Source organism: Penicillium hordei (assembly GCF_028827395.1).
Source record: "Penicillium hordei strain IBT 12815 chromosome Unknown utg000002l_segment0_segment0, whole genome shotgun sequence".
Lineage (NCBI taxonomy): Eukaryota > Fungi > Ascomycota > Eurotiomycetes > Eurotiales > Aspergillaceae > Penicillium > Penicillium hordei.
The window spans coordinates 4,380,990-4,408,524 of NW_026623143.1; the positions used below are offsets into that span (position 1 = coordinate 4,380,990).

General features: G+C 47.3%; 10 protein-coding genes across 10 annotated transcripts; 4 read left to right on the forward strand and 6 right to left on the reverse strand.

The window, feature by feature from the left end:
- Nucleotides 1–255: 255 nt before the first annotated feature.
- Nucleotides 256–1,431, forward strand: N7537_004973 (threonine aldolase family protein; the record flags this gene model as incomplete). Its single annotated transcript, XM_056896030.1, has 1 exon — nt 256–1,431. The coding sequence occupies one exon, from the start codon at nt 256–258 to the stop codon at nt 1,429–1,431; it is 1,176 nt and encodes a 391-aa protein (XP_056755778.1).
- A 418-nt stretch (nt 1,432–1,849) lies between these two features.
- On the reverse strand, nt 1,850–2,672 carry N7537_004974 (putative 2-haloalkanoic acid dehalogenase; the record flags this gene model as incomplete). Its single annotated transcript, XM_056896031.1, has 2 exons — nt 1,850–1,973; nt 2,041–2,672. 2 exons carry the CDS (start codon nt 2,670–2,672, stop codon nt 1,850–1,852), a joined length of 756 nt encoding a protein of 251 aa, XP_056755779.1.
- A 1,018-nt stretch (nt 2,673–3,690) lies between these two features.
- N7537_004975 (uncharacterized protein) lies at nt 3,691–5,485 on the reverse strand (the record flags this gene model as incomplete). Its single annotated transcript, XM_056896032.1, has 3 exons — nt 3,691–4,466; nt 4,528–4,792; nt 4,856–5,485. The coding sequence occupies 3 exons, from the start codon at nt 5,483–5,485 to the stop codon at nt 3,691–3,693; spliced, it is 1,671 nt and encodes a 556-aa protein (XP_056755780.1).
- A 713-nt stretch (nt 5,486–6,198) lies between these two features.
- On the forward strand, nt 6,199–7,083 carry N7537_004976 (SDR family oxidoreductase; the record flags this gene model as incomplete). The annotated part of the gene is made up of 2 exons (XM_056896033.1): nt 6,199–6,749; nt 6,807–7,083. 2 exons carry the CDS (start codon nt 6,199–6,201, stop codon nt 7,081–7,083), a joined length of 828 nt encoding a protein of 275 aa, XP_056755781.1.
- A 356-nt stretch (nt 7,084–7,439) lies between these two features.
- N7537_004977 (FAD dependent oxidoreductase superfamily) lies at nt 7,440–11,670 on the reverse strand (the record flags this gene model as incomplete). The annotated part of the gene is made up of 6 exons (XM_056896034.1): nt 7,440–8,892; nt 9,067–9,103; nt 9,239–9,698; nt 9,766–10,078; nt 10,135–10,549; nt 10,611–11,670. The coding sequence occupies 6 exons, from the start codon at nt 11,668–11,670 to the stop codon at nt 7,440–7,442; spliced, it is 3,738 nt and encodes a 1,245-aa protein (XP_056755782.1).
- A 554-nt stretch (nt 11,671–12,224) lies between these two features.
- On the reverse strand, nt 12,225–13,784 carry N7537_004978 (uncharacterized protein; the record flags this gene model as incomplete). The annotated part of the gene is made up of 1 exon (XM_056896035.1): nt 12,225–13,784. The coding sequence occupies one exon, from the start codon at nt 13,782–13,784 to the stop codon at nt 12,225–12,227; it is 1,560 nt and encodes a 519-aa protein (XP_056755783.1).
- Nucleotides 13,785–15,087: 1,303 nt separating this feature from the next.
- N7537_004979 (TRAM1-like protein) lies at nt 15,088–16,461 on the forward strand (the record flags this gene model as incomplete). Its single annotated transcript, XM_056896036.1, has 2 exons — nt 15,088–15,915; nt 16,000–16,461. 2 exons carry the CDS (start codon nt 15,088–15,090, stop codon nt 16,459–16,461), a joined length of 1,290 nt encoding a protein of 429 aa, XP_056755784.1.
- Nucleotides 16,462–16,941: 480 nt separating this feature from the next.
- N7537_004980 (putative pH signal transduction protein PalA) lies at nt 16,942–20,023 on the reverse strand (the record flags this gene model as incomplete). The annotated part of the gene is made up of 7 exons (XM_056896037.1): nt 16,942–17,362; nt 17,427–17,829; nt 17,883–18,457; nt 18,516–19,410; nt 19,495–19,549; nt 19,620–19,857; nt 19,938–20,023. Coding segments are annotated over 7 exons (2,673 nt in total), but the record flags the coding sequence as incomplete, so codon positions are not given.
- A 439-nt stretch (nt 20,024–20,462) lies between these two features.
- On the reverse strand, nt 20,463–21,894 carry N7537_004981 (glycoside hydrolase family 18 protein; the record flags this gene model as incomplete). Its single annotated transcript, XM_056896038.1, has 6 exons — nt 20,463–20,953; nt 21,054–21,096; nt 21,151–21,200; nt 21,337–21,545; nt 21,605–21,696; nt 21,853–21,894. 6 exons carry the CDS (start codon nt 21,892–21,894, stop codon nt 20,463–20,465), a joined length of 927 nt encoding a protein of 308 aa, XP_056755786.1.
- Nucleotides 21,895–23,309: 1,415 nt separating this feature from the next.
- On the forward strand, nt 23,310–23,698 carry N7537_004982 (uncharacterized protein; the record flags this gene model as incomplete). The annotated part of the gene is made up of 2 exons (XM_056896039.1): nt 23,310–23,390; nt 23,438–23,698. The coding sequence occupies 2 exons, from the start codon at nt 23,310–23,312 to the stop codon at nt 23,696–23,698; spliced, it is 342 nt and encodes a 113-aa protein (XP_056755787.1).
- Between the last annotated feature and the right edge of the window lie 3,837 nt (nt 23,699–27,535).

The following is a 27,535-nucleotide window of genomic DNA, read 5'->3' on the forward strand; positions in this document are numbered from 1 at the left end:
AGCTCTCAGAAGACCGGAGTTGGAAGGATAACGGAGAAGGCATGCTACCTACGTATGTATGTACTCAAAAATGTTGATCTGATAAGGAATCGCTCCGGGTATTACTATTCAGCGGTTACTATTCAGCACCAGAATCTTGAGCATCACTTCGATCTTATAATTAAACTCCATATTCTCATAATGTCCTCTTACCCATCTTCTTGACTGAACCAACCATTTCCAAACGACTTTAATCCATTTGTTTCCTGATTCACTATGAGTGGCATTCAAGATTGCTCTGTTCAACATGAGGCTAGCCAACCAGCTGAGCAGATCGAAGTGTCTAGCTCCTGGTGTGGTGCTGGACCTGCGGCGTATGACTTCCGCACAGACACTATCACGACACCGACCTTATCTATGTTGAAGGCGATTGCTCAAACGACCTTGATGGATGACGTATACCAAGAGGACTCGACGACAAATGACTTCGAGAAATTCATGGCCAACCTCACAGGCAAGGAAGACAGTCTCCTGGTCATGTCGGGCACAATGGGAAACCAGATTGCCCTCCGATCGCTGTTAACACAACCCCCTCACGCAATTCTCTGTCATTACCAATCTCACATTTTAAAATCAGAGGCCGGCGGCTGCTCATCTCTGTCTCAGGCCCATATGCAGCCGTGCATCCCGACGAACGGCCAGTATCTAACCCTCGAGGATATTCAGCGGGACACGGATACTCGTGACAACATCCACATTGCGCCTACCCGCGTGATCTCGCTGGAAAATACTCTTGCCGGTGTCATTACTCCCTTAGAGGAAGTCCGTCGGATCTCTGCATTCGCTCGCGCCAACAATATCAAGCTCCACCTTGACGGCGCAAGAATCTGGGAGGCTGTCGCTGCTGGAGCAGGCTCATTAGTTGACTATTTGGATTGCTTTGATACAGCCCAGATGTGCTTTTCCAAAGGACTGGCTGCCCCTGTCGGCAGCATTATCGTTGGTCCGAAGAGCACTCTGCAACATTGCCGATGGGTGAGGAAGAGTATTGGTGGAGGCATTCGACAGGCTGGGATCATCTCATCAGCGGCTCGTGTGGCGGTCGAGGAGAATTTCGGAAATGGACCTAATGGCGAAGGTGGTCGATTGCGAGAAACGCACAAGAAGGCCAAGTCTATTGAGAAGATGTGGGTTGATCGTGGTGGCGCGGTCAGTCGGCCAGTCGATACAAACATGGTTTGTCTGGATTTGTCTCACAGCGGCATCACGGTTGACAGAATTATTTGCGTGGGTAGAGAGGAAGGAGTTAAATTGTTCGGCGGGAGAATAGTCGTCCACTGTCAAATTGCCGATGATGCCGTTATCCGACTAGGAAATGTTTTTGATCGCGTGTTATTATCAACAGAGAAGAGGGAAGACGTAGTTCAGCAGTCTGATTCGGTCTATAGATAATCAAGGAGAAAGAAAGAAGTATATAGAAGATAATTGACCGCGGCTCAACAAATACACACTCCTTTGCTCCTTTGTTTCATAATTTCCTATTTGTCATATAACGTGTTCATCATGGCTTTTTGTACTTTATATAATTCAAAGACCCACGAATTATATATAACCAGTCTTGTAAATACACGTATACAACTTGTAGTTCTCATGTTAGTTATAGGTAGTAGTTTGTAGAAAATTCCGCTATAAGTCAATTGCTATTGTTTAAACTTGGTATCGCACTAGGAAATATGATATCATGAAAAGTTACAGAAAGAACCGCCCCTCGCTTGAAATCATTAGATGTAATTATTTATGTTGAGCTATTGATATATGGAGCAATTAAAATCGAAACTGTTTCTTGAATCTCAAGAGTACAGATAGAACTTTATGCCATGTCAATCATCTTGTCAGCCATTTCGAGCAAACTGTCGGCCATGACATCCATCTTAGTATCAAAGATCTCAATGCACGACTCCTTCTCATAGACCGAACAGTAAGCACCACGGAAGCTGATTGTTTAGAGATAAGTTAGCCAGGGGATCTTCCTCATTCTGTTTGAGAAACAGCAAAACCTACCCAGCTTTAACAGCCGCGCTCACATCCCACATATGCGCCGCCACGAACCACTTTTGATCTTCGGTAGCGAACTTCTCCAGCATGGGCTGGTAGGAACCCATCGACGGCTTGACCATAGCAAGCGGTGACTCCAATGCGGATTCATACTTCATAAACTGATGGCAACTGACAAGGTTCTCGGCGGGCATTTCAAAACCGGCGCGCTTGAAGTAGCCGCCGACTCGTTCTGTGTCGCCCGTGGTCAAGCACCAGATGGTGAAACCATTATTCCTCAATTTTTCCATCATGGCGCGGCAGTCCGGGCGGAGTTCCAGCTTCGAATACGCATCGTGACATATGTCTCTTTCCTCGTCGGTGGCGAATGACCTCGGGTTTTCGATCCCGGACATATATATGACGCGGTAGAAGAGCGCCTTGAAGACTTCCTTGTATGGCACGCTCCGCTTGGACATGTGGAGCATCAGAGACTCGAGCTCCGCAGCTTGCATCCAGGCGAAACCGAATATTTTGGCCGATACTTCATGTGCTCGGAGTCGCGGGCCGAGAACATCCTCGATGGTGTCGAGAAAGAAGTCGAATGACACGCATGTACCGACCACATCAAAAACGGCGTGCTTCTTGGGGCAAATCATGTTGTGGATATAAGATTTTGACTAATGATTGAATGAAATCGAACTGGTAGACTGAAAGGATTCTTGGGATGCATTGTGATCTGGGCCGTATCACGGTCATTTATTCAAAGCGGTTCACCAAGCCAAGTCCATTGGAATCGTTGTCTGATTGCGGCACGGAGCTATCCGATAATCTCCATCCCGCCCTTGATCCATCCCGCCCTCGAATCAAGATAGGAATGAGGTTCACTCCGTACATGTGAGCTCTAGGATGCGTGAAGAGTGGCGGTGTGGGCACTCCGGGACTAGCCAGATCCGGTAATCAGCTATCTTCGGACTAGACCCACTCCGTCTCGGAGCTCACCTTGGGGATTACATTGTTGATTTCACACATGCTATTCTAGTATGGACTCCGTGCCGAAAGCCGAGTATGAAGGGAATCAAAAGCATCTTGGCTAATAAATTTGATTGGATCGATTCTTCAAGTAAAAGCCGGTCGAACCCGTAGAAACGAATTCACTATGTTTGGAATATCCCCACCATAATTCAATGGAGTCTCGGCCGTTTGATACCGAAGGCTTGACATATCTACTACGTTCTCTGAACTGTATAGAAGGTTGGTAGTTTAGGTGGTAGAATAAACACGTAGTGCTGAGAATACCACTCTAATACTTCGAGCAGCATGCATCCATGGAGATCGCCGTTTCTTGCTGTATACACCAAAATGCAACCTCCTAGGAAATTGGCCCAGAATGAATTGGGACGTACAGCAACATAGGGGTTAGAAATTGTTCACATTCAATCTTTCATCCTCAGAAACTTAGACGATTCACACTTTAATTCCATAATATATTGATTAGTATACAAATAACTTCTCATTACATGCACTCTATAGATCAATATCTAGTAACCCAACACATAGAATTACTTAAGATATATCCATTTATTATAATGAACCCCTCCAATTCAGGTAAACGTGGGGCTGAAGACCGATCTGGCAACTCCACTAGCGAGTCAACAGATCTCGTAGATACTGCCCTCAGTTCCATAAAATGTTCAGCCTGCGAAGACCTTTCTTTGGCTTTGCCTCAGGCTCTGGATTCCGATTGGCAATATCGATAAAGGGTTGAATGGGGATATCTTCCAAGGGGACGATCTTTGTCCTGCGAATAAACTTGTACCCAAAATAGAAGATGAGGAAAAGAGGAATATTAATATAAGAGGAAACGAATGTTTCGTCCTCCCAATGTCCTTTAATGAAAGTTGAGTACCCACCCGTGATCAGGAGGATGACGAGCATGAAAAGCGAGGCCCAGCTGATATATGGCTGCAGCGGCGTCGCCCACGGTAAAGACTTCCGAGAGATTCCTTGTTTCTTGCAACCGTAGTAGAAACGAAGATACGTGATCAGGATAGTGATCCAGTTGGTCAGAGTTGCGATAGAGACAAGGTCTTGTAGCCAACTAAACACGGTGTTGGCAGTCGAGGAGAGCGACATATATCCCAGACACATGAATAGACCGTAGAGCGAAATAGCTATGAATGGGACCGAAAATCTGTTAAGTCGAGTGAAGAATTTTGGGGCTTGACCATTCATCGCCAGCCCGACCAACACTCTGGTCCCTCCAAGCATGTTCGAGTTGCCTGATGACCATGCCGACGTGATTATAACAGCATTGATAATTGATGGCACTACCTTAATTCCAGCTAGAGTAGCTGCAATCACAAAGGGAGACTCAGAAGCTGTCCCGCTAGAATTACTGAGTCTAGGCTCATTGGAGGGGACGACAAGGCCGACCATGAAGATGGAGATGACTGAAAAGAGGACGTTAGATTTGAGAAAGTGGCCCTGTATTCTCTTTTGCAATTAACATACCATAGAAAACCAATATACGGATGAAAATGCGCTTGGCGGCCTTTGGAATAGCCTGCCTCGGCGATTTTGTCTCTGCAGCAGCAACAGTAATTGTTTCAATCCCAGAATAGGCGTAAAGGGCATTATTTAGAGATGTCCAAACACCGAGAAAGCGACCAAGAGCGCCACCGATCCCAAGGTACTGAACTAAAGGCCCAGGATTGCGCCAGTATTCAAACCCGATAGTTTTATGATCAGGACCGCCACCACAGGTGATCACAAGAGCCTGATTTATGAGTGTTAGTACATTGAAAGCCCATCGATCTCGTAGGAATCAAGCTGAACTTACCATTATATTCACTCCAATGATCAGCAATATCTTCATCATGGAGAAAGCAAACTCGAGCTCCCCATATACTCTCACAAAGAGCAAAGCGGTACACAACATAAGCAACCCAAAGATAGTGATCCAAATGGCGCTATTGAGGTCAGACCAAAACTGCACTAACACAGCAGCGGCCACAATCTCTGCGGGGATAGATACAAGATAAGAATATACCACGTTGTAACCGTTGGCAAACGCTAGTGCCGGATCAACAAAATATTCGGCGTAGCGGACTATTCCACCGTTCAAAGGAACAAGTGTGCCCATCTCGCCCACCGCAAGAGTTACGGTGCCAGCAACACAGCCCATAACCAAGTATCCTAGAAGGGCACCCAGGGGACCAGAACGCGAAATTGCTCGACCAGAACTGAGGAAGAGGCCTGTTCCGATGGTGCCGGCCAAAGCGATCATTTGAATGTGTCTCTGATGAAGGCCTTGCCTGACAGTCGAAATTTCTTCGAAGTGTCCAACATATTCATCTTCTCGTTGAATAGGGGATTCTGGGTCTTGTACTGTGGTCTTGACATCTTTACTGAATTCATGGGATGTGTCGGGGGAGTCCTCGTTGCCAAGGAAGGTCTTGATCGTGGACATCTCGATTGAGTTGGATGTTATCTCGTTGTAAAAAAGGGGTTATTGGGAATATTGGGCGGTCCGTTCTAGATAGCGCAGACTGCGACGTATGTCTGGAGACAATTTCGCTTGAACTTATAGCTAGACTTTTTAGTAGCCATATCGCTCTGAAGTCACCATGCCAAGCCACCAATTGTTTATCTGTACAGTCGAGCTATGCGGGTAAAATGATTTTGAATTAACATCAGGCGTGGCCTTTAGTATAATTCGAAAACAGTTAGAGCCGGAAGACATGGGACCTTGATTGGCAGATGGATGAAGATACAAGATTGCAAGCACCCAATCGGCAGACATATGTATCTTTAACACTAATAACTGGGGAATGTGAGATAGCAGCACGGGGTTGATAAATGGGGTGCATATCGACTCCGCAAAAATGCAAGGCCGCGCAATCCACTCCGTGAGATAGCAACTCCGATAGATAAGCTGTACGGACTTGGGAACAAACAACTCGGAGTACCAAGAACTAAGGTACTAGCACCGAGTACTCAGAAAATGTACTCGACACAGATATCGGACGTGTTTGGGGGCGTTTCTATATAGTATTTTACATTCTCTTCGCCTGTTAGCACAAGTACTACAAGCCCAGGGCATTATCTCATACACTTCAGTCGTCCAATCAACAGACCCTATCACCGAGCTCCAGCAAACGTTGTCCGAAGCAACTTAATATCATGCCCAAAGTATTCCTAGTCACGGGAACTTCAAGCGGCTTCGGCCATGATCTGATCCAAGAAATTTTGAATCGTGGAGACATTGCTATTGCGACAGCACGTACTCCAGCGATTTTGGAATTCGATAATACGACCGATACCAACTATATGACATTGCGGCTCGATGTGACTGATACCGAATCCATCAAAGCAGCTTTTGCCGAGGCCATCAAGCGCTTCGGGAGAATTGATGTTGTCGTGAACAATGCGGGATACGGTCTCACGGGATGTTTCGAAGAATACAGCGAAGAACAGATCCGGATGCAAATGGAGGTCAATTTCTTTGGTCTCGTTAATGTCACACGGGAATCAATGTCTATCATGAGAACGCAAAAGCCTAGCGGTGGTATCATCCAGCAGGTTACCAGCGTAGGTGGACAACGCGGAGCCGCATGCTTCAGCCTGTATGCCGCGAGCAAATGGGCGGTTGAAGGGTTTACGGAGTCTATTTCGAAGGAAGTGAAACCCGAATGGGGTATCAAGTTTACCTGTGTAGAACCAGGTGGTTTTAGGTGAGTTGAGGGAATCTCTAGTGAAATTCGCTTCTCTAATTTAACATTGCATATTAGAACTGATTGGGCTGGTCGGTCAATGGCATTCACTGAACGCCATCCAGAATATGATCACCTCGATGCTAAAGGCATGATGATGGCTCGCCATGGGACTCAGCCTGGTGACCCTCGGAAGGCCGCAAAAGCCTTTTACGATTTAGCTATGATGGAAGACCCACCTTTAAGAATCTTGCTCGGCACAGATGCCTACCCGGCCATCCTAGCAAGGCTAGAGGAGGAGAAACGGAATTTCATGAAGTATGAGGGAATTAGTTTAGGCACCGATGTCAATTAAGTGATTTGATTGGAAACCCGACATAGCCCAATGAAAATACGTATCATCCAATAAGGCATGCAGAGTCAACCCGTAGACGGGGAACATGGAGATGAGAGCCTAACTGGATAGTTTCCCTACTTGACTTGACTATGATACTTATAGCTAGTTAAGGGACGAGCGGAGACGCTTTTTTAGTGCTCATATTACGGACTCGGTGCAATAGAGTAAAATTAATCGAGGTCACTAATAGGACCTTTTACAGGTTATCACTACACCGCGATACACCCCGGAGAAGGGAGCCTTTGTTAAGGATACAAAACTACTAGATAGCACTCCAGACAGCCCAGCTCCGTAATTCTGCCATTGACTCTTGCTCATCTTTTGACGCCGAGTATATCACCCCCAAAGGGACCGTTCCTTGCCGTTTCTAACCTCTCCTTTGTTGTTTCGAACAATCTCGGAACACCAGTATCTTCAAACCCGATCCCATTCTGAACCATCTTAGCAACCCCAAGCGCAGACAAAAACGCTTGAGGCATTCCATGACCATTGAAGCCCGCAAGTACAAACTGGCCATCCTCTCCAGGCACGGCGCCGATGTGAGGCTGGGAATCCCAGCTGTACCCCATGACTCCGGTCCAAACTTTATCCACTTGGGCCCCGCTGTCTTCCCAGCCATTGAAATGCCGTTGCATATAACCTTCGTAATGGTTTTTGACTTCCTCGATGAGAATTGAATCGTCCACATTGTCATACCATGAACTCAGTACAGGGTGGTATCGCAAGTTGGCTCCACCGACAACAATGCTACCGTCGGCACGGGGGATGAGGTATGAAACAACGTTGTCCTCTTCACGGACTATGTAGGAGTTGTTCAGCAGAGGCGCTGTCGTGCCCTCAGGAACTGAAATATGAGTGCAGAGTCCTTTGCAGGGAACGATGGCTTCGCGGTACTGTGGCAGAAGACCTGAGATATAGGCATTATTCGCATACACGACTTTCCGGGCGACTGTCGTGCCTCGTGGAGTCGTAACGATAAAGCTGCCCGAAGGTTGCCGACTGACGGACGTCACCGGGGTATGAGTCTGGAGATTGACGAGCCCAGTCTCGAGAATTGAGGCAGTCAGATGGAGAATCAATTTGTAAGGCCACAGAGTTGCTGCTGTGAAAGAAGCGCATGCTTTGGCGCCTTTGACACCCGAAATACCCTCCGCATTCTTGCCAAGCACAAAGAAGACATCCTTCATGTATTCAAGATTACGGGATACCAGGGTGTCGTACATATCCGTAGCCTTCTGGGCTGTTTCCCCGTTGGTCCATACATCGATAGACCTTGTGAGGCTGAAGTCACAGTCGATTTTCTCCTTTTCGACCAAGGTCTTTATGGCATGGACATGTGCGATTTCAAATTCAGTCACTTCCAAGGCGCGTTCAACTCCTGCTCGGTCGATGAGCCTGGTCATGGGCGTGTACATGTCAGGTCTTAGGTGGCCACCATTGCGCCCTGTCGCGCCCGAACAGACACCCCGTGCTTCCAGTATTGTGATAGAGAGTCTTTTATCACTGGCCTCTCCTTTGGTCAAGTGGTACGCTGTGCTAATTCCTGCATAGCCGGCGCCTATGATGACGACGTCACTCGATACTGGAAGCTCCTCTGTAGTTCGATGATCGTGCAGTTCATGAATGTCTCGGTGCCAAAACGGCACAGTTGCATTTTCGACAGGCTGTCGGGGTATACTGGATGTGTTGTTTGGAGACATAGTCACCGGTGTGGGGTTGACTGTTGCTGTTTGGTCTCGGAGAACTTCACCAGATTGATGAGTTAGACTATTTGACAACTTCAGCGTTTAAGTAATGGCTGTGGTTTCAGTCCTTGATCATCATTCGATGAGGATGAGAACAAACTCCGATTTATCGGTATTCACGACTGGTCCACGCCGTGTAACGGAGTCACGGGCCCTTATCAACCCCGCAACCCCTGTTGCGACCGGGGTAGCTCACTCCGACAGACCAAAAAGCACTCCGAACCGACTCCGGGCTATCTTATCAGTTGAGCCAATTAGCAAGGCATGGTAAAATGGCCTTTTCGTGTATGCAAGACCGAGAGGTTGGAAATGTCATTCCGTTAAAATTTCTTAGTACGGAAAAGGTGGATTACTTTGTTCAAGCCAACCATTCTGAGTCCAATCAACGGTGTTCAGCCAATCCATATCATTGAATGCGTTCATCTCAGGATCAATGTCACACTCTCTGCCCGTCAGAACAGGTAGATTCTGTCCTGGGGACTGCTGGTCTTGCGGGCCATAGTGTCTCTGGGCCTGCTGTTCGCTCGGCGTCTCTTGTGTTTGGCCACACGGCGACCCCAAAGAATCAAATACAGCATCAATGATTCTCTGTAAAACCGTCTTGAACTTCTTGCTAAGTTGTACATTGTTATCCGTAGGCCGTATCCAGTCAAGCAAGGCCCTGAACATAACCAGGTTTTGGACGACTTCCGACCGCGAGAATCTAACACAATCGTGACCGCGGATCGCCGATGGAAGCTCGCTTTGCGTGGCAGGTGGTACTAGATTACTTGCCCGGAGAAGCTCGACACATAAAATTCCCGCACAGGGCATTCCGTATGATACCGCCTGGATGAATATCAGTTATTATTGTGTTCTCAATCCAAATAACCGCCTAGGCTCGCCATTGACTTACAATCCAGTCAAAGGCATGGTGAAACTCATGTAGCTGATCGCGGTTAAGCCAGAGAGACAGGATAACTGACATTGTCTCTTGAGCGATATCGAACAAGTCTTGACCACCACTGAATTGCCGCGATACAAGTAGACGCTGGAGAAGGAACTGGCATTGCAATACATCAAGTTGTATGCGGGTGATAATATAGGATTCCTGAGCGCTCCGTTCATGGAATCGTGAGCTTGACTGAGGGTGCCATTCAGAGTTCCCCTGGTATTGAATGTGCGAGGGATATGAAGCAACTATCTTCCCCAGCTGGGCTTGGAGGTCTCTGCAAAATGGTTGAAGTTAGTGATATGTATGCAATATTACTTCTACATAACGCACTCTACCTGTGGTTTGGTAAAGTTCGAATTGACACTAAGAGTTAGTTCCAAGATTCCTTCCCGTATAGGACTAAGCATCGTCAGTGCTCGAAGCCAGGTGGTTGTGTATATGTGACCATTGGTGTTCCAGCCATTAGAGTCAAGCTTTGCAATGGCCACAGTGAGTCGCTCTCGGCCCCCATATACATCTTCCTCGCATAAATCGAGTGGGAGAGGACATTGACAGTAATGGCTGCTGAGCATAGGTGGTCGCGCATTGAACAAACTGTGACATTTGTCATGGTAATACATCGATGAAGCAAGTGATGCTCGGTGTTGAGAAAAAGGCGTGATTTCCTTCGAAGGAGTGAGGCGATGCAATCCGGCACTTATAAAAGCACTGCGGACAGTCCCATAATCCACTCGTACGCGGTCACCTATGATGAAATGAGCTCTAGTCTATAATGCCAGGGTTTGTCCTAATGTTTTGTAACTCACTCTCATCACTAATAATGATGCTTTGTAGTCTGGTGCTATTCTTCATGCAAATAACCATGGTATCATTGATTTCAAAGTTCCCTTCGCAAAGCCTTACACAGGCAGCAGCACACTCTCTCATCTTCTCTGCCGCAGTGTTGCGATTCCGTCCATGCTGCTCGGGTAGATCAAAGACTGGGTCCCACTCTTGTTTGCATCTGAATGCAATTCCAGCCCAGCTGAAGAGGATCCCGATCATTTCCCATCGTAGATGAGGTCCACCAAACCAGTTTATCCAGGAAGCATGGTCAGAATTGCTTGCGTAATCACATTCAGGTGTTGAGTGAGGCCTTTTTTGGTTGAGAAATAGATCATTTGCCACTCTCAATAATGATTCCCGCGTCCGGGGCTCACTTAGCTCACTGGCATATTCCGTCCATACTTGTTTCAAGCATTGCTGGATCATGGTTGGTGACAGCCATACATCATAGATATAGTGAATTCCTGTCAAAAGCATATCACATGTACGAATAGAGGGGAAGTTGAGCAGTGTTCTCACAGCCAAATCCACGCGAGACCTGGCCATTACATCAGGCTCTCGGCCTAACTCGTGGTATTCGGAGTTTGTGGCATCAACCATAACTGCGCCAAAGCTATCTTGGTTTTCAACAAAGACCGCAGAGAAGCGAGTTGTTTCGTGTTGGCCCAGCTGCTCTTGAAATAACATGTTCCGTTTTGACGCGCTCGATCGGGCTGTTACCCCCGAACTCGCAGCGGGGCTCGGATCCGCAGGAGGGAGCGAGATTGCTACCCCGACCGAAGATTCACTAGGAATGTGGAAGGTGTTGGAGACATTTTGAGTAAGTAAGTCTGCTGGCAGCGTGGAGTCAAAGTGTACGGGTGTGTGGGAGGCCGTTGGGCGGCGTTTGGTCATAGGAGCAGGGTGATAAATGCAGTTCAAGTTGCGCAGAACACAACGCGAACACTTTGGACTTTCATGGTCGCAGCGAATCTTGGCCTTGCGACATGGCTCGCAGGCTTGCGGTTGGCCATTGTGGCGTTTTCTTGGTTCTGCGAGCATTGTGTCTCCTCGCAAGCGTAGTTCCCCTTATTGTTTACTAGCTCGGTGGTCGCAAAATGTCAGACATTTCTGAAGAGAAAACGTGGAAGAACAACCATCATACAAGCGGCAGAATGAACCGCTACGACAGTAGAGGAGATTACCCAGCAACGCAGGGCCAATAGGTGAATTAACTTATCGCGATGCTTTATCGCAGATAGGGAGATATCCTCGAAGAACCAATCATCTTGCCAGGCCAATATTACCAATATTACCAAACAGCGTATTAATACAGCGGCTTTCCAAAGTCCCGTCCCAAAGTCACGTATCAGTTATGGTATATCAGCTGTGCGTACGGAGTACAAAGCTAACACACATGGTAGACTCTTAGCGATCCCTCTCTTCTTGGGAAATTTTGAGCACGAAGCCCCATAGTAGTCTCCTAAAAAAGTGGGCTCTAATATTATGGTATGTGTGTACATATACCGAGGAATACCAACCGTGGCCCGAAAGGCTTCGGGGAAATCTTCCTTGCAGATTTGAACTCCATCACAACCCCACAGTTGACGGTCATCTTACCTATCAAGCTTACCCCGCAGGCCACCATTATCTAGGAGACTGCCATACATAGCAGCTTCATACAGTCGATTCACCTGCCAGGCATGATGCCCAGCATGGGCAATTAACCATGCCATCTCATCCACAAACCCGAGCGAGTACGCCCGCGCCATAGCTAGCTGGAGTCTCTCAGACATGTCATCCTCTATTTCCGGATCCACAGCACCCTTAGTTACATATTGCATTGGTTTAGTACTGAGACACAGCCAGAGCTCAGCCAGTAAGCCATGACTTTCATCGTATGTGCGTAGGTGCCCCTCTACTTGATCACAGGGGTCGCGACCGTTACAAGCCCCTTGCAACGGTCTGCTGAAGCCAGTAGTGCGCAGCTCAAGGTCGAAGGCTTCATCAAAATCCGCCTCCTGCGGTTCCGCTACCGTCTTCCGCACCTTGGAGTAGCCAAGCAGAGCACGTCGCAGGAATCGGTGTCTGTCGTTCACGATATGCCATGTGAACAGTGCCGAGCACATGCGCGCCATCGGTTCCATCCAGCGTTCACATAGCATCCTGGCGCCCGTATGGGCGTATGCGTCATACACCCTCCGTAGCGCTTCCTCCGTGACTATGCCTGTCGAAGTCATGTCGGCCGTGTTTAGGAAGGAGTTCAGCAACTCCGAGTTGAATAAATCAGAGCCCACGTCGATAACGTCCGTCCCGGGGTTGCTAAAGACCAGGTCGCTCATCACTGCAGCGCAATCAAAACCACGCACCATGGCCTCTTTGGCCATACCCACCAAGCTGCTCTCGAGGGTGCATATGATTTGAGCCTCTCGTCTGTCCAGCGTGGCCATCCTATTAGCCAATTCCGATTTGTGTGCCTCCTCTAGAACAACTTTCTTCTTTATGTACTTGATACCAATCTCGACAGCGGCCCTCCTTTCGGCACCGCCTGCAGTATGCAATGCATGGCGATCACTAATCGCCAACTTTATCACGTTTTCGAACTCTGGAAAAACTTTGTGATAACCGTGCTCATAGTAGAAAGCCATATCGGCACAACAATTGGAGTAGAGAGTTTCAGCATCATATGCCCCGATCAACATGTTCGTCATTCCGGACCCGAACAACGCGTTGGCAGTGGTCAGTGCTTTCGGCCATTTCTCCGCACCAAAAAGCTGGACCGCCTTCTCCGAGGCGGGTGCGAGGCCATGACCTTTGCTGGGCAAGATGTGCCCAGAATCATGCTGCTCCCTTCGCCATTTCTGCAGATCCTCAGAGAGATGCATCTCCACAAGACCTTTCTGCAATCCTTCCTTAGGTGAGTTGAGGCACTCAAATAGTCGTGTGATATAACGTATGGCAGTGTTTGAAAGATCCTCGAGTAGCTCCAATCTGCCGTCTTCCATGATGCTGCGTGCCTCTGCGTATCCCCTGTGGACTGGGAAGCTGGGCTCCTGAGCCACTTCCTCACCCCAGAAATAGGGGCTTCTACTTGTCGATCGACGGGCGGCTACCTCGATACGACCCAGTGAAAGTGATAACTGGCATTGGTTCAGTTCGTTTTGGTTCGCATCCATGACTGATTGATTGTGCTTTCCAATTGGAAGTGAATGAAAACCGAAAGACTAGTATAAAAAGTATAAAAGGGGTACACTTGTCAACCAGAGGCGATGTTAGGCTTGCCTATATAACTTAGGTTTGGCACGGCATTTCTTCGGCGAAGGCAGTAGGATCTGCTATGCAGTAGCCACATTTAGGATAGTATGTATAAGATACCAATTGACCGTCATATAACTACTCATGACACAGACCTCACTTCAATTGACGTAGTATGTTTTTTTCGAGTCCATCGGTGCTGTCCCTTGGACCAAGCGATGGGGCAGTGTACATCGATCAAATGTACTCCACCTCATGATAGATCGTCCACAGTTCAGGCATAAGTTTAGGACCACACTATGTCCAAGATGGTGAACAACATCATTGATCTAGAGTAATCGACCTCATCTTCCTTTTTTCCACGCCTAGTCATGGACTCATAGAGTGATGCAGCACCTAGCGTCATTACTGTGGTAACAATACATACATTAGAATACCGCGTCAGTGTAGGAAATATTGGTAATCTTAGAAAGATTGAACCACAATTGGGGGCTTCCTCTAAGCTCCGTGGCAACCTAACTTTCAGTGACATATATCCCTGGTCGAGCCAGGCAATAGGTGATAATGGTTTCCTATGGCCCCAGGTAGTTGAAGAAGGGTTTCATTCAATGGCTGAACGAAGGGGATGGAAGGAATCTAAGCTGTGATACCCAGGCCAAGCTCCTAGTCCGATCGGAGGAAGCCATGCTCCTCCCGCTCGACGTGGAAGACCACGACTTGGAGCATTCATCGACAATAGTGTAATCAGTGACTATATTTCTAGAGTACGATCAGCCTAGCATTTCGCTATAATAGACTTAGTTCATTTTAAAAGTACCGACGATCTGAAAAAGAGCAATCTGGGGAAAGTCTGGGATGTGCGACAGCCCCACAGATAAAATGGACAGTTAGGCAGTCGTGAAAAGTCAACTCCGTAATGTTTCATAAATATAACCAAAAATAGAGACTTAAGTTGAATGCTTTTTGGTTTACTTCATTTGGTTTACTTCATATCAAGTTCCATAAAAAAAACAGAAATATTCTTGGGCGTTGGGGTCGGCCCCGACGCACCCGAATACGAACGGCTAGCCGAATGAGGAAAATTCAGCGCTTTAATAGGAAAGAGGGCTTCAGGTTTAATTATTAGCTTGACTAGCCTCTTTTCGGAGATTATATTATGTTGGTCGTCGACATATCTTAACACTTTCTACTTTTCAGCTGAATCTCACCTCCAAATTACCAAACATGACCCCCCGTTCATTACCCCTGAACGGGACCAACCAAATGCCAATGAAAGACACCTTTAGGCACAGGAATGTCAATGGCTCGCAAACCAAGCCAATTGGAAATGGTCATACAAGCCCACCAATTTCAATCCCGAAGCCCAAAAAACGGGGCTCTCGTCTAGCTCGGTGCAGGGATTTCGCGCGTAAACACACGTGGACGATTCCGCTAGGTCTCGTGCTAGCCTTCCTCTCACTATACGCGCTCAACCCAACCAAGTCAAACCCAGTCTCTCATTTCATATTCCTCTCCTACAAAGAGGAATCCCTGAATGGCGACCCAAATGTCCCCACGCAGTATGGCAAGGGTCTGTGGGACATAGCATTCGTGTCATTCTACGTGATTGTGCTATCCTTCACGCGCGAATTCATCATGCACGAAATTCTCCGCCCGCTAGCAGTTTCGCGCATCAAGTCGCGGGAAAAGCAGACCCGCTTCATGGAGCAGATGTACACGGCGATTTACTTTGGATTCCTCGGTCCCGCGGGGTTGTATGTCATGCGCCAGACGCCGGTTTGGTACTTCAACACGCGTGGCATGTACGAACTCTTCCCGCATAGGACCCATGCAGCTGAGTTCAAGTTTTATTACTTGTTCGAGGCGGCTTATTGGGCACAGCAGGCTATCGTCATGCTGCTGGGAATGGAGAAGCGGCGGAAGGACTTCATGGAGCTTGTTGCGCATCATATTGTGACATTGATACTTATTGCGCTCAGCTATCGCTTTCACTTTACCTATATGGGCATTGCTGTTTATATCACGCATGATATTAGTGATTTCTTCCTTGCCGTAAGTCGCACGTCTGCCTAAACCAATTCTCCTGGTTTCGGCACAAGCCACAGTATCCATGGCCCCTATTGACAATTCCCCCAGATTTCAAAATCTCTCCATTACATAGCCCCGGACATAATGATCCCCTTCTACGCAACCTCGGTGGGCACGTGGGTCTATTTCCGTCATGTTCTAAATCTTCGAATCCTTTACTCCCTTCTAACGGAGTTCCGAACCGTCGGGCCCTACGAGCTCAACTGGGAGACTCAACAGTACAAGTGCTGGATCTCAAACATCATCACATTCGGACTGTTGGCTTTACTCCAGGCTCTCAATCTATTCTGGTTGTATTGTCTGCTGCGCAGCGCTTTCAAGTTCCTCGCAACCGGGGAGAAAAAGGACGATCGCTCCGAGTCGGAAGAGTCTGAAATTGAGCAAGACGAACACAAGGCTGTTGGGATTAATGGCCATGCTTCGTTGAACGGCAGTGCATTGTCCATTGGCAAATCCCGGCATGCCAGTGATGCTATGGATAGCTCTATGAAGGCTAATGGGGCTCGCTAAATGCCTATGTGGCTCCTTGTTCCTGTGGGTACACCAGTGGGGCGACTTAGGCTGCTCTTTTATTTTGGACAGCAATTTTTGCTGAGTCCACTTCTTCCGTCATGGTCATGTTATGTCATGTATCATGACGATTCAATTTTATGTGTTGTTGTTCTCCGTTCGACTATCCATGTTGCGGAGTTGCCATGTTTTAGTTCCTACGATTATATGTACCATACTACGATGAATTATCTGGATATAACAATGTTAATGTATAATAGAGCCGAAATTCGATCAATACTAATCATATACATAATCCATTACAATGGGTCGTCTACAATTCACAGAAATTTCATACGCAGTCAATGCTATGCTCACACCTTATTGCTCGCGCCGTAAATCATGACCAAAACAAGATAAGCATCTAACAAAACTCCAGAGCTATGTGCGAAAGTGGAATCTACAAAAGGAGATTTAAACGTTTTTTTTAACACAACCTAATCAAGAGAAGCGTAATCCTTTGCTGGGATCCCAGCTCCCCGGCTGAGGGGCACGGGTAGGCTGGCTCGGGGCTGGTCCAGCTCCTGTGCTGGGAGTACCATTTGGGGGGGCAGCGGCGGATCCGAATCGAATCCCCATTTCAGGTGTCCACATACCCGGCATGCCCCCTGGCATGCTCGGCGTAGAAACTGGGGGCGGGGCCACAGGTGCGCGCACTGGTTGGGGTGCCGTGAGAGGGGGTGATGTCTCAGCTGGCCGTACGTTATGAACGGGTGGAGATGGCTGTGGTGGTGCCTGGGCGGGCTGGGCAGCTGAGTAGGCAGAAGGAGGGTGATGGATTCGGCCAGATTCCTGGGGTTGTTGGAGCAGGTGTGGCTTAGAAATGTGAAGTGAGGCCATCGCTGTGGCATTGGAGACATCTCTAGATCCGGGAAAATTAATGTTAGCGATAATCTGGTAGTTCAGTGATGGGTGATAACACGTACATTTCCAGTTGGCTTGCTTCCATCCGACGCTGGTGGACAAAAGCCTTTGCGTCGTCGCGGAATCGAGCTACAATTTTTGCAAGATCATTGTAAAACTTTCGCCCGACGTCGAGGTTGGAAATGATCTCCTTATACTTCAAGTATCCATTCTCCAGGTCCTGCAGTGCCGCTTCTCGTTCCTTTGTCGACGCGTCACCCTTATGAGACCCAGTAAATGCCTGGTTAGCTTCTCGGACCTGGTCCGAAAGATGATCTTGCTCTCTCCGCTCCTGGGCGAGCATCTCACGATCCGAATCATATAGCTTCAGCTGGTCTTCGAACAAATCCTCGAACTGGCTTGCCTGGATAGGCTGCATGGGGAACTCCCGCTCCAGTCTAGCTGTCTGTGTCAAAAGTGCCGGATCTAAATGCAATACATTAGTAGATTTCAAGACCAAGGAAAAACAGAACACCTACGAATATCATCCGTGCGAGCTTTGTCCTTCAATGCTTGAATTCGCCGCCTCCGCCGATTCTCCATTCGGGTGACCTCACTCAAACAACCGCGCAACCGGTTAGCCTCGCGCTCCACCTCTGGCGGAATGACAACCCTCCGGCTACTAGGCACAAAGGATTCCAAGTCCCGATTCGTGCCAGTGAGAACAATAAAGACAGACCGTGAATCTTCCAGCTTGCGCTGGACAAGGTCATCGCTGCCCTGGGCTGAGGTGAAATAGCCGTCGATTTCAGTCAAACTTTTGTAGAGCTTAGGCGCAGCGGATTCTGAGGTCCCGCGGGTCCAGCGGTCGGTACCGTATTTACGGCGAGCTGCAAGATCCTCGGCCTTCTCAGCCGAGAGAAGCTCAACGCCTTCGTTATACACAGCCAGATCATTGCCTTTGACTCTGGCGGTATCCTCGATAGACCGGTGCAGGCGATTCAGGCCATCTTGTTGGCGCATTTCCTCTGCATGTGACACAAGCGTTGGCGGGAGACCTAATGGTTTTTCGAGCGCTTGTAAAGACCCTGGCAAATTAAGCGATGAAAGCAAGCTTAAGCCTAATGTTAGCAAATGTTCCCTTAGCAATTTTGGTGTTTTTGAATACATACTCTCGCAACTTGTCGGTCATTGACTCCAACTCTCCAATAAGAGTATCATTGACAAGTCGGTCTCGACGATCGGTGTAAATACTGGCAGCAATGTGAACTGCGTATGGGACCAACTTCGAGAATAGCGGCTGGCCCAGCGGTCCATTATCACCAAGCATAGAGATCGCGTCCGTAACCTGTGAAGGTGCTTTGGCAAGAACCATGCTGGCACGCTCGATAGTCTTGAGCTCAGACTTGGGCGGCACAGGGTTGATGTAAATCACATCATTATCCTTCTCGGCACGCTTGAGGTCTTCCGCGACACGGCTCCTCAATCCAGTCAAGTCACCCAGCACAGTCCGATTGATCCACCGCTGCTCTTTCAACCCTTCGCCAACACAGATCAAGCAATCGCGCAGCCGAGCAACCTCTTCTCCATACTTTCGTTTCTCCAGGCAGTCAAGCGCCTGTCGGAACTGAGCTGCAGCTGCAAAGTGGTGATGCTTTGCAGTCATGTGGTGGATCCAGTCCGTGCTAATTGCATTAGACTTGACAGCCAAGTCACCTGCGTCGCCATAGAAGTCGGAAACCTTTGCTGCCAATTTAGCAATAGATACATCTTTCAGTCTATCCTTGACAGCTTTCTGCCAGAAGCACTCCTGGCCCTGTCCGAGCAAAAGAAGTTCCAAACTCTGCAGTGTCATATCGTCCATGTCCTCGGGCGGCGACGTTCGAAGTTCTGGGATGATATCGGTTCGAAGATGGCTCAAGACTCCAGCAGCCGAGCAGAGGTAGTTACACGCCTGCTTGAGTCCATCTGCGGTAGTCCGGTTTGTGGCATATGCAAGCTGGGAGTATAATGCGGCAAGATTGAATAGGACGTTCGCTAGTTCGAAGCGCAGGTTATTTTGTGAGACTAAAAGCCATGTTTATTCTTATTAGTTTCATGTTCACCAAATCAGACCCATGCGGAGGATATGACCTCATGAAATCAACTCACCTGGCCGCGAAGCATTAAAGCCAAAAGCCGGATACCACGAAAATTCCACTCCGACCTATATAGCACGCCGACCATCAGCTTACGATGCCAAATAAAGTAAACAGGACCTAGAAATAACGGCGCACATCAATTGGGAACTTTCCACTCAGCCATTTCAGCTGAGCCGCATACGTGACCAAGCGGCTGACACCACTAAAATGCGGTTCCTGGACATTTACAGCTTCAGATCTTAGACGATCAATGATCATCAGATCTTCAGCAAACATATCCGGGCGCTGGTCATATTTGGAAGAAATGTACTGGGTGATTGCTTCGGAGAGCGAGACGGTATGGGAGCGCCGGAACGGGAGTTGAAGGATATTACTAAAGCAATGAAACAGAAGAACAAGTCAGTGGGATTACTCTCTTCTCGCAATTTCTCGCATACTGCTGGGGGTACTCACGACGCCATTGTCGCTCGAGGCGGGGTTTGGAAGATTCCGTTTGTTTTGACGGGAAGCTCAACCCCACCGGGCAACGGAATGACGTTCTATGGCCTGAGGCATCAGTTGAGCCTTCCTACATAATGTACAGTTCACCTTATTAAAATCGAAGAATTGTCGGAGAGCTGACTATTCTGAAATAAAAGGGATTACAAAATAGTGAGGGATGATTCAACTAGGTCGTACCCAGATGACATAGGCCCTACATGGCCATTTATTCTGTGAACGGCTACTATCCAACTACAATAATACTGAGACTAAGAGCTGGGAGTAAAGTGGTCACGTGATCTCAAAACCTATACCTATTCTGCTTTCTCATTTGGATAAGCCTCTGCATTTGCATATCAGTGAAGGGAAAACCTAGAAGGATAAAAAAACCCCCACCAAGGCAGAATTGATGCAACTTTGTCAATATCAATAGACTTGTTGCCTCTCAATAAATGCTCACACTATTTGCCAGTCACTCCTTGCCCATGACCGAGACGTTTATTTGCGTAACGCCTGGTTAAATGCAGTAACTGCGTTGTTCTCGCCAATCGTATCACCACCGCATTGCCAAAAATAGCCACCAGCCAGATCACGAGAATTAACATACTTCGCTTTCAGTTTGATCTCATCTGGAGTGTCCCATGAGGTGAATGTCCTCTTGTCGAAGGTATACGAGGCCCCTGCTTCCTGGTCGAGCTCTGGCTGGGGACCCTTCAATAAGTCGGCATAGAACGGGTTGTCACTGCGTACTGACTCGTACGGTTTACAAAGACCGTCGGTGCCTTCAAACACGACCCCGTACAGGGGCATTCCGAGGATGATTTTGTCAGCAGGCACCGAGCTGTCTAGATAATCCTTTAGAGCATTATCAATACTCAAGTAAGTACAATCATGTAGGTGTAGATTCGACGAATGTGTGCTTTTGTCGTTCCATTTGCCTGCCAAGTCATATCCCATGAAATTGTAGAAGTCCAAATATTTGTTCATGCCTGGGAAATCGAGATTGTCGTAGTTTTGAGAACCTCCGCGAACAAACCTGTCAGCATGCTTGCAAAGAAAGAGGCATATAATAAATTAACAGAGACTCACCGGTTGGGCTAGAAAAACTTAAGCCCTTGTCATTGCCCAACGCCTATAGTTCATTAATGATCTGGTGTCATAATGGATATGAGTTAGTCTAGGGTACCTTTCGACATGCTTCAAGAAGGAGAACAAAGTTGGAACCATCGGTCTTGCCTAGTCTTTCCATTAGTTTTCACTCCTATAGCGATGTGGACAGCCTCTTCTAACTTGCTGGATACTCCCAATCAATATCGATTCCTGCCAGAATGTCAACCTCTGGGAGAATTTTATCATGCGTTTAGTGTCCTACCGTTGAATTTGTAATTCTCGACCAGCTTTTGGGAGGTCTCCGCAAATTTTGCACGCTTATCTGGATCAGCTGCGACCGATGGAAAGGTCGCAGAAGAGTCTCCACCTCCAATCGAGAAAATCAGTTTAAGGTCTGGGTTCTTCGGCTTAACCTTATCGATTAGGTCTTTTGCAACATCGAAGATATATTCATAGCCTTTGCGCTCTTTGCTTTGGTTTGTCCATGTCATTAGCCCGAGTTATGAAAATCATGGAGCATTATTACTAACACTGTTCCATCCACATCGACGTCCAGAAAGGCAAGGTAGATCCGAGTCAAGTCCTCGGCGGGGATTTTTTCAACTGGATATACCCACTTGGACTATATAACCAGTTAGCCATAATCTTTATAGCCAAATCGTGGGCCATGTAGCTTTGGAAATCGCAAGATAAAGACCGGGGCTTGATGCCGACATGCGGCATCTACTAGCATAACACTGGTCGAATTGCAGGGTTAAATGAAAGTCATCTCACCCACCCAACAGCCATAGTAAGTGCCAACTTCCTTTTTTTGGCCCATTTTTGCTACAGATTCTGTTCAAAATAACACAAGTGATTAGACCTTCGTCAATTGAAACAAATGTAAGACGTAAAGATGAAGTCTTCGGTGAAAGTATATACGACTAGATGGAGGATAGACGATGATATTTATTCATTGCATCAAGTTTCTGTACGTCATCGCAGTTCTCGTTAGAAAGTCTTCACCCGTGTAAATGGTGATGATGTGGTGACGAATGTACAGGAGCACTGGATGTCATCCTATTCTACAGAGCCTACCTACTTGGTGGTGTTGTCTAGCTATCTCATGAGTCCCTTATGGTAGGACTAGATCACTAAGAAGCGCACATGCAACGCAGGGTCGAATTTCAAAATCTTCACTACATAGCCAGCTATACACCTATGTAGATTCTAGATCTCTTATAGTCTAGATCTACTCGAGCACGTCATGGGGTGGATTGAAATTTTATACATCTTGCAGTATAGTGAGTGCAAAGAGCCAATCGACCCCATTTCGGAGTTATGGTGGTATTTGTGGACAGCCTCATATTAACCGTGAGCCCGACTGTCATAATGTCAATCCTTACCATGGGCTTCGATTTCTTGAAGCTTAAAGTGAAGTTATCGAGCGTCTTGACATCGAATCAAGGATCCCGGTGCAGCCGGAGCAGTGTCGCTTAATTAGTTTTTCAAAGGTGTCATGTAGCTAAATGATATTATGTGACTGCGCCTACCCAGTTAAGAAAGACAAGCCAAGGTTGCTTCTACTCTCGTTATATGTGATGTTGAAGTAGGTTACGTATGTCAACAGTCATTAAAAGTAGCTCGGTGGTATCAAAGGTTCACTTTAAGGTCGCTCTTGAGTATATCAGATACTCTGCACTAGGCATTATCAAACTGTGCCATGGCGAACGATGAAAGACGAGTAAATGGAAACAGCACTATAAAAGATTAAGGGTAGAGATGGCCCCTACAGAAGGCATAATAGCAGACGCTTCGCACCCGGAAGAAAACGCCTTGTGAGATAAAAAAAAGCAATTCACGGTACGGACGCAGCAAGAGCTGAAGCCACCGAAGTCTCCTTCCAGATCCAGATCCGAAGGTCTCCCAATACGACTTCTTCGTCAAGCTAGGGGATGCCCTGCGTCCGCATGAAGGATTGGTGGTATATATCTGTGCTAAAAGGCTGCTCCGGCCGGCGAATGCCGTCACACTCGATAGTGCATACACGCCATCTCCCAGCGATACAATCAAAGTCCAAACTATCGACCAGGCTAGATTCTTTGAGTCTCAGTCCGTTCCAGCTGAACCTCACGGAATAGTACAGTGCGAATGCGCAGAAGGGATATACCCGGGACCGTAGCCGCAAGCTAATAGTGTGTGGTTTGCTGGTCGATCCATTTACCCCCCGTAAACCCCTACTTCAGCATTATTTCAATGGAGTCCCTGGTTCTCGCCCCCTGGGCGTGGGAGCCGTCCCTCCTCAAGATGACAGCCTTCTTCCGTTTTGCCCTATTGGTGGTTGAAGATGAAGTGGCGTCTTTGACCCCGACAAACCATTACAGGCCGATTACGACCCGGTGAACGATAAGCCTGCGGGCAAGATCAAACCCCCACTCTGGCAGCGGCGGAATGGAGCTGGCTGCAACCCTACCTCAAGCCCAAATTTCCGAAAGTGGGGAGCAATAATGCAAGCGGAGATGGAAAAGAGGCCATGGAGCTGGATGTGGCCACAGTTCGCCGCTGGACCGTTGGCTGCCCTTGGGGTATTCTTACACATGAACCAACCCATCACGGCCCCGGAACCGAAGTATCAACCCGATTAGCCGGCCCTATGAAACTTACAACCTCAGGTTTACCAGTGTTAGCACGATGTACTGTTACATTCTCAATCTGTCTAGGTATTGGTATGATTGAGAAAATGCTTCCTTGGTAGTGTACGTCTGTCATATGTCAGGCAAGGAGCAAGGATGCATCTGCATACCGTGCCTAAGGTAGTATAGAATGCGCGGCAAATTCCCGGTCTCTATGTTCCATTCTACACACCTCTTAAGATACGGTTATCTGTTCTTTCTCTGTTTGATTTTCATATTTTCATATTTTCATGTTTTCTGTTTTCCCGAACTTGGATGGCCCCTTTCAACATTTTGGCCCCAGTTCCGGTGGAATTGTATTTTGCATACGGATATAATGAATCTACCACACCCCAAGCTATTTCGGTGCAAGACCAGAACAAAATTGTGAGGGCATAAAATAAAATAAAAACAAAACAAAAATCTTAACCCATGTCACTCGCTGATTTGCTACATATATCAGCCAAAAGGTCGGAGATGCAGCCAGCCATCTGCTCATAGACGATGACTATAAACCTAAAGAAGACTGTGTGCGGTGCTGTGTTGATTGACGGCGGGGAAGACTATACTGAGCTGGATGGAAGGAGGCCAAATATTAATGATCATCGGCTGATTCCGGCTATCAAGTGAATCAATGCAATCTATGAATTTCCCTCCAGCCAGCGGAAAGTTCGATGCAATTATCGTCACCCACTGGGATTCGGACCACTACAATAGTATCGTCAAAGTCCCTCAGGATGCCGCCAAGAGGGCCACTGGCCCAGACCAGATTTCCTGGATCAAATGGCCGCTTAGCGGTACACATTTTTAGTGTCCAAACCGCAGCTTTCAGACTCTCGGAGGGGCCCTTTTCAACATCCGCAATTTGGACCAAATAAATCGAGATAGAATGCGTGTGATTTGGAGTAGAGACTGCTGTCTACCTAATAATATTTAATAAACACCCTACTTCTTTAAAAACACAATAAATTAATTATAATTATATTTTTTCTAAACCCTCGCATTTCTAAGACAACCAATTGTTTAATCAACAAACTACAAGTTTGCTTGCCGTTGACCCCTCAACTTTCACTACTATGGGGCCTTGTACTACTCGTCGACGATGTCTCACAGACTATGTGTCTATTCTCGTTTATTCGATTGATTGTACTTTTGGTCAACTCCCAAATAACCGTTGGTTGTATGTTATTGTTCATCAACGTTGTCTCTTCAAACAGTGTCTTTGCACTTTGCTCGCGTTTTGAAGCCATTTGTATACCAAATATTAATTAGCTAGACCAGATCCCGCTTTTCTTATCTCGCGAGTAAGACCCTCACATTTCTAGGATTATATTCGACCATAGAATCCGTAGTATAGTTCCTAGGCACGGTCTTGTCCGCTTACAGGAGGAACGGTTATGGTCCTAGAGCACCTATAGCTCCCGGGGTGGACTGTATAGCTCCGGGGAATAAGAGGTGATACCCTGGGAGCGTTGATTACTACTTCTGGGAGCAATTAATAGCGTGTCTGGGAGTATGGAATCTGGGATCAGATATTATCTGGTACTGATTTAAACCTCCCTGAATTCTTAGATCAAGAAGACGAGCCAAACGTCACTCCTGTAGGAGTCGTAAGAACATATATGTACTTCCGCTACGATAATCCATATATCATATTCTCGGCCGTCCATAGGGTCGAATTCTCTTTCCCTTGAATAACTCGTCGGCGAGGGCACCGAGCTGGGCGGTGAAGGAGAGAAGATGATCATCTTCCATCTCGGAATATGGTATACAGAAGAGTGGCTGTCCGGTAGTAACTCAAAGATAAGGCAACCGAAGCTCCAGAGATCAACGGTATTGTTGACGGCTCTATTAAGAATCAATTCGGGAGCTCGAAGACCAAGTGGAGTAACGGGCTTTGTTGGTGGGTCGGTAAAGAAATAAACTATCTAGAGAATTGAGGTATGAGTAGAGACAAAGTCTTCAGCAGCTGAAGGTTCTGCCATTGTATTTTCACTGTCAGATTGGGAGAGAAGAGGCCTGGCAACCTCGGGTTATATAGCAGCATTATGGGTTGCCTTTTTGAACGTAGAAAATTTGGTCAACACACTTAGAAAGATATAAACTAAGGACTTCCTGCGAGACCTGATGGCGGATAAAAACTGACTGGCATTATTACTTGGCTTAGGTCTAGCTAAGACCTATAAATTGGATAATTTGATGTGTAGATACTTAAATCTCTGAAATTCTAGGTCTTAATAATGTTGGCATATATGTGCTCTACTTGGCAAATTTAGATCTTGAGGACACAGGCCATTAGCCGAAAGGTGCCCAAAAAAGCCTGGCCTCATTTCTGATCTCTTAACATTGAATTGCTTCGGATTGATGAGAATGCCTGACTCTGTGACCAGTTCTTACGTTATATATCTACTCAAAAAGAATTCGTTGACATTAGCCTTTCAAAGCCGCCAAAGAGTATTTGGACATGGCGAGTCCGAGAAGCTTGCGTGACAAAGTGCCGGGAAACGGGGTGAGCAGCATTGCGAAACATGAGGAATCTATCCATCATATCTGTAATATTAGGCAGTTAAAATGTTAAGTGCAAACGAGATAACGATAATAAGATCTTACATGGATGTAGAGGATGGTCTACCTAGCTAGGGCTGATGGTACGGTCACTTCTCTTTGTACTATTTCCGCCTACGCCGAGAGCATCTTATGTGGCTACAGCCTTCTCAAACTCTTAGGATATTCCCTCATATACCACTAAGGTAGTAAATTCAAAACATTGCGTTTTGAGCCGGCCAGATCATGACGCCAACATGTTAGACAAAAAGGGGTGCCCCCCCCCCCCGTCTAGGTGCAAACGATTCAGCTGGTCCACAACAAGACTAATTGATACGCCATATCATTTGGGCTCGTCCTTGTGCTTTGTTGGGCATTATTATTATCGATATCAATGTCTGATCCCTGCAAATGCGCCCTGCCAGGCCTCCCCTGACCTACTAGATTGCCGCTTTCCCCGCCGATTCAATAGAGCTATCGTGTCGCCTCCCATCTATTTAACATATTCTTTTGTACTAATCTCTATTTTGTTCTGCCCTCCAATTTGGTTTAAGTCCGGTTCTACTATGACAACTCACAACGTCGACCACACACATACACTGCCATAGCCGCAGCCCATCGTACGTTGCCTTACTCAGTAGCTTGACAATGCATCTGACTTAATATCTGCTAGCATACCACCGCCTCGAAGTGCCCTTCGAAGTACCATTCGAGCTGAGACCCTCGCCAGGCAAAGGATGGGGTGCTTTCGCCACAAAACACATTGACCGGGGAGCCCTGATTCTGAGCGAAAAGCCAACCTTCATTATCCGGAAGTCGCATACCAAAATCACGGACTACCATGTGACTGTGGCCTTTCAGAAATTGTCGCCTAGCCAAAGAGCACAGTTTTTACTCCTTCGCAACAATGGAGCAAGCTGTTTTGCAAGTATGGATGAAGCTTTCGCTGAAAACTCGTTCAACATCGCGAATCCAGACCATGACGAGCCTGGAGCTCATGGTCTCTTTCCCCTTCATTCGCGCTTCAACCATTCTTGCATACCCAACTCGAAGGTTCCAAATGTTAGTGGAGAGATTATTTCAAGCTTTGCGACTAGGGACATGGACGTTGGTGAGGAAATCAATCTCTGTTATAATACAGATTTCGAATGCAGGACTAGATATGAGCGTCATCAAACTCTACGTTTTACCTGTGATTGCAGGGCCTGTCTCCCTGGCACACCCTTTCAAAAGCTTAGTGACATGCGACGGCGGTTGATTCGAGGG